At 41.1% G+C, this 4,138-nt stretch overlaps 1 protein-coding gene across 1 annotated transcript in view; it reads right to left on the bottom strand.

Moving 5' to 3' along the window:
* Window positions 1-1,051, bottom strand: part of LOC118424932 (leucine-rich repeats and immunoglobulin-like domains protein 1) — a 6,593-nt gene extending 5,542 nt beyond the window's left edge. The window contains exon 1 of the mRNA XM_035833737.1: window positions 852-1,051. Within this exon, the coding sequence (XP_035689630.1) occupies window positions 852-1,020 (169 nt within the window). The 5' untranslated portion in view covers window positions 1,021-1,051. The remainder of the gene's footprint in view (window positions 1-851) is intronic.
* Between the last annotated feature and the right edge of the window lie 3,087 nt (window positions 1,052-4,138).

Raw genomic sequence — 4,138 nt, 5'->3', positions numbered from 1 at the left:
CCGGGTTAACGTATACCTACTCTCCAAGCAGAGGGTAGGCTCCGGTTGTTTTTTAAACGTTTTTTTGTCGTTTGTATCAGGCTTTCTATTTTGTCATTTTTCTTGAACTACGCCAGCCAAACTAGGTTTTGACACAGCAAGATACAATACAAAATAGAAAGTCCGATAAAAATGACTAAGAAACGCTTTAAAAACAGCCGGAGACTAACCTCTGCTTGGAGAGTAACGTATACCAGGCATACAGGTAGAAATGTGAAATTTTATGTATTCTGTCCCTAATGGATGTTTCACACAGAAGAAATAAAGGTCAAGCGATGAGTCTAAAAGCTCAAGAGAAAATTGTCGGTGGGAATACAGCAATAGTCCGCTTGATCCCCGCGCAACTTCCATGGATCGGTTGACGTTTTCTAATCCCCAACTCCCACACAGCGTTATTAACAGGGTATATACGCCCGATTCTCGGGTACTTGATTTTTGATGTTGAAATTCTGCGATGTTCTTACGATAAACGAATGCTTAGCGCACGACGTCATCGCAAGATGTCTTCAGGCCATATCCGTGGCAATATCAATATCAAAGTACGTACCTTTATGCCTTTATGGTAATATCGGTATAACTGCAAGACGCAGCGGCTTAAGCGTGGATTGTCACAAATTTCAACATTACAAATGTAACGTTAGATATGCTAGATATAAGTATAGACATTATACACGACAAGTCTTTGTTCTTTATACCCCTAGGCCATTTCCACTAGAGCGTAGCGCGATCGCTGTCTGTTGGAAAGGGGGCCTCAGGCTCATGCAAAGATGTTTGCAACCTAAAGATGTGCGTTAAAAAACTTGTATACTTACTTTCGTAGCTGACGCCTTGGCCGCTATACCTCGAGGTCCAATAGACTCCTCCCCTCCACCCTTCACATAACTCCGCCACAACTAGAAGAATCAACGCAACATGAACATAACAATTCCCCCCAAATCCATAAACTTTCCCCGCTAAATGGCGAGGACGTTTTCCGTCCATCTTGCCTCAGTCACAATCACGGCTTGCTGGAGGTCAACGTACCTTTGAGGAAATAAATGCTACATCGCTCCCAGAGTAGGATTACAACACAAACATTCGGCTAGCCGAATAAGTGACATCCATGGTTCAAGTTACGAACAAATATTTGTCTGACAAAGTAACAAAACATTTCAGTATTTTCAACTGGGTACAGAACAATTTCTCATTCAAGTTGTTTTTAATTAAGACTTTACTATGGGGTTGTATATTCATTGTAATTATATCTGCTGAGTCACCATGCTCAAGAGGGATCTAGTCATGGTGAACCGACCGTAAAACAGACGAAAACGGTTTAACAGATGGACAGGAACGATCATAACAGATGCAAGTAAAACAGCACACAAAGTTTCTCACACGGATGAATGGCAAAAACACCAAAAGCGTTTTCAGACAACAATGTCCCGCATTTATAACATGTAGGAAATGTACGAATAAAACATAGGTACAAATGTGATTTCACCAAGCGTTACGTTGCCCACCAATAATGTTAATCTGCATGTACGTGCAAGTCTGTGATGTTGTTTTCCTTATGAAATTGTCACAGACTATATTCTACATTCTATTTTGTTATAAAAGAATCTATAACACCAACTTGGCAACTGTCACCTACTAGTAGACCTGGTCGGTTTCCTGTTCGTTTACAGTGGTTATTCAACCCACTCACCTGGCACGTACGTCCAACAAAGCACAGTTGGAAGACATAACATTTAGTCGGATTTGTTTACTACGGAATAATAGTGGCCTGTTAAAAAGACCTGTGTATGCAATTGATCATGAGCTAGACTCGAATAGACAATGTGTGTTTTTCAACTTTCTTAGTAATTTCTTGGCACCCTTTACAGTTGGCAATAAGAAAGTAAGACGAGCAACCTCAGACCAAGGTTGATGAAAGCTCCTTGCGGGACGATGCTTTTTCGCTAGCACGTATATTGTTAAGTTATTCAGACCGATTTTATTATTACAAACTATGAACTCCGTTCATGCTTTACCCCTTAAGTAAACCACAAGCCTTCTTCTGCTTGGAGTTGTGGGTCAGAAGATGCAACTATTCTCGAGTCCTGATAGAAAAAAATCAGTCAAGGAAGAATAAAAGAATCAGATGCTACGATGAAAAGTTAGGCTCAGCGTCACTGTGAATAATGGGTGGCATTCCACACATTGCATAAGTGCATAAAGGTGATATCCCACCGAACTTGAAGTACCGGTGCGGCACTGCGGGGTTCGAAAGATAACCCAATTTCAGAGATAAAGAACGAATTTTCTAACGTTTCGTGTATTTTGTTGTTATTTTCTAAGTCATACTTTTATCTTTTACGCAATGTCTAGATTATGAAAAAAGTCGACAAAAATAACACAACAGTACCACAGTGAACGAACCCCACAGTGCCGCACTGGTGCCCTTAGTGCAGTGAGATACCACCTTCATGTAGTTTTTCGTATTGGCACGTACTGCACATTATGTGGTGTTCAGGCGTGTCTACCGTTTCATATCTATTCTGGGCCAGACACATGAGCACTTTCACTGTATTCACCCTCCTTTACGACCACCCATATCCAATAACCAGTCTATTTTGTCCCCGTGTTTGTGTTGTTACACCAAAAACAATAGATGTAAAGAAAGCTTTTCATTTTTTCCGTCTGAAAAGACCGGTGAACAACGTACCAAATCCTTGCATGACTGACTGACAATGTACAAAATAGCCCACAGAAGTAGAACTGAACGACAAGTTTGGAAGCTTGATTTGAACGTAATATTCAACCATTACAGGCAACTTTGGCCACCTTTCAAGACGAGTTCCGTCAGTCAGTCGGTCGGTCGGTCGGTCGACGTCGACTGGCCTGGGTTGTTGATTGATTGCTTTGTCGAGTGATTGATTGATTGATTGATTAGCTGATTGGTTGGTTGATTCTGCATATGTTTCGCCAGGCTTACAGGATGGGCTTTGGGGTAGCTTAGCCCTTGGCGCTTCGGGGTAGCTTAGCCTTTTCATTAGTGTGCTCGTCACTTATACACCACTTATGTACACCCTCCGGCCACGTACAATATGCAGATTGACTACTTTTTGCACTGTTCAGTTACCGCACGTAAACATATCAATCAACTTTACTGACAGGACTGAGACTTTCGTTAAGTCGTCTAAGATTTTAAGAATACCAAGTACTAAACACAGCTTGTCGTAGAAACCTATCCTCCTACATGTACAACAAAGTACAACAAGTGCTTCGGCAATTGTGGGCAACACCTTGTGTACGCCACCTTGCGGAACGGCTATGCATTACACAACACCTCTGGATTCCACCCAAGGGTATTGTTTGACACCGGATCGCCATTTGTAAACATACTTTCTCTATTTACACAGAGATAATGAAGATAACCTTGTAACCTCTCACTGCTTAAAGTCCTAAATAGGCCGAAGACAATTCAGTCACAAAGAGTTTATACCCCCTTTCCGATAAGACATTGCTCAACGAATTTTATAGAAATGAAACGAATCCATGCTATTTACACTTTGTGTGTTTTGTTGTCTTCTCAGTCGTACACTTTTACGTTTTGATATACCCAGTGTGAAAGCGAAGGTTACACATACATGTATCTTATTTAGGCCATGTTGATTTGATTATATGGATGACATCCTCTGGGAACTCCAAAATTGATGCGAGCGTGCGAATAAAAAAAAAAGTTTGGCAAAAAAAAAAGTTGCCTTCGGTATGAAATCTAAGTGGTCAGGAAGGTTGAACATAGGACTAGGACACAGTATGGTATACCAACAATTAGGTGTAGGGACCAGTACATCGTACGGGTGCAAAACGTTTTCTTTCCTTCTTGGACAGGTCCAAAAAAACAGACCTAAAAAAATCTGTGGAACGGGTTTCGCCTATTAAAAAATGGATAGTTTTGGGGCTTACCGGGCCAAGAAAATAACACGAACGATGTCGAGTAGAGTTTATAGTCATATTTGTACTAGCTAGGTTTCTACAGTCCAAGGTATAGAGCCTCGATTACATGAAGATGGCATTTCAATATGCCAGTGGGAGTCGGATACTCCACCAAACAGATTCCTTTGTAGCAAAATGACCA

Source organism: Branchiostoma floridae, chromosome 10 (genome assembly GCF_000003815.2).
Source record: "Branchiostoma floridae strain S238N-H82 chromosome 10, Bfl_VNyyK, whole genome shotgun sequence".
Lineage (NCBI taxonomy): Eukaryota > Metazoa > Chordata > Leptocardii > Amphioxiformes > Branchiostomatidae > Branchiostoma > Branchiostoma floridae.
This window is presented reverse-complemented; position numbering and strand designations above follow the sequence as displayed.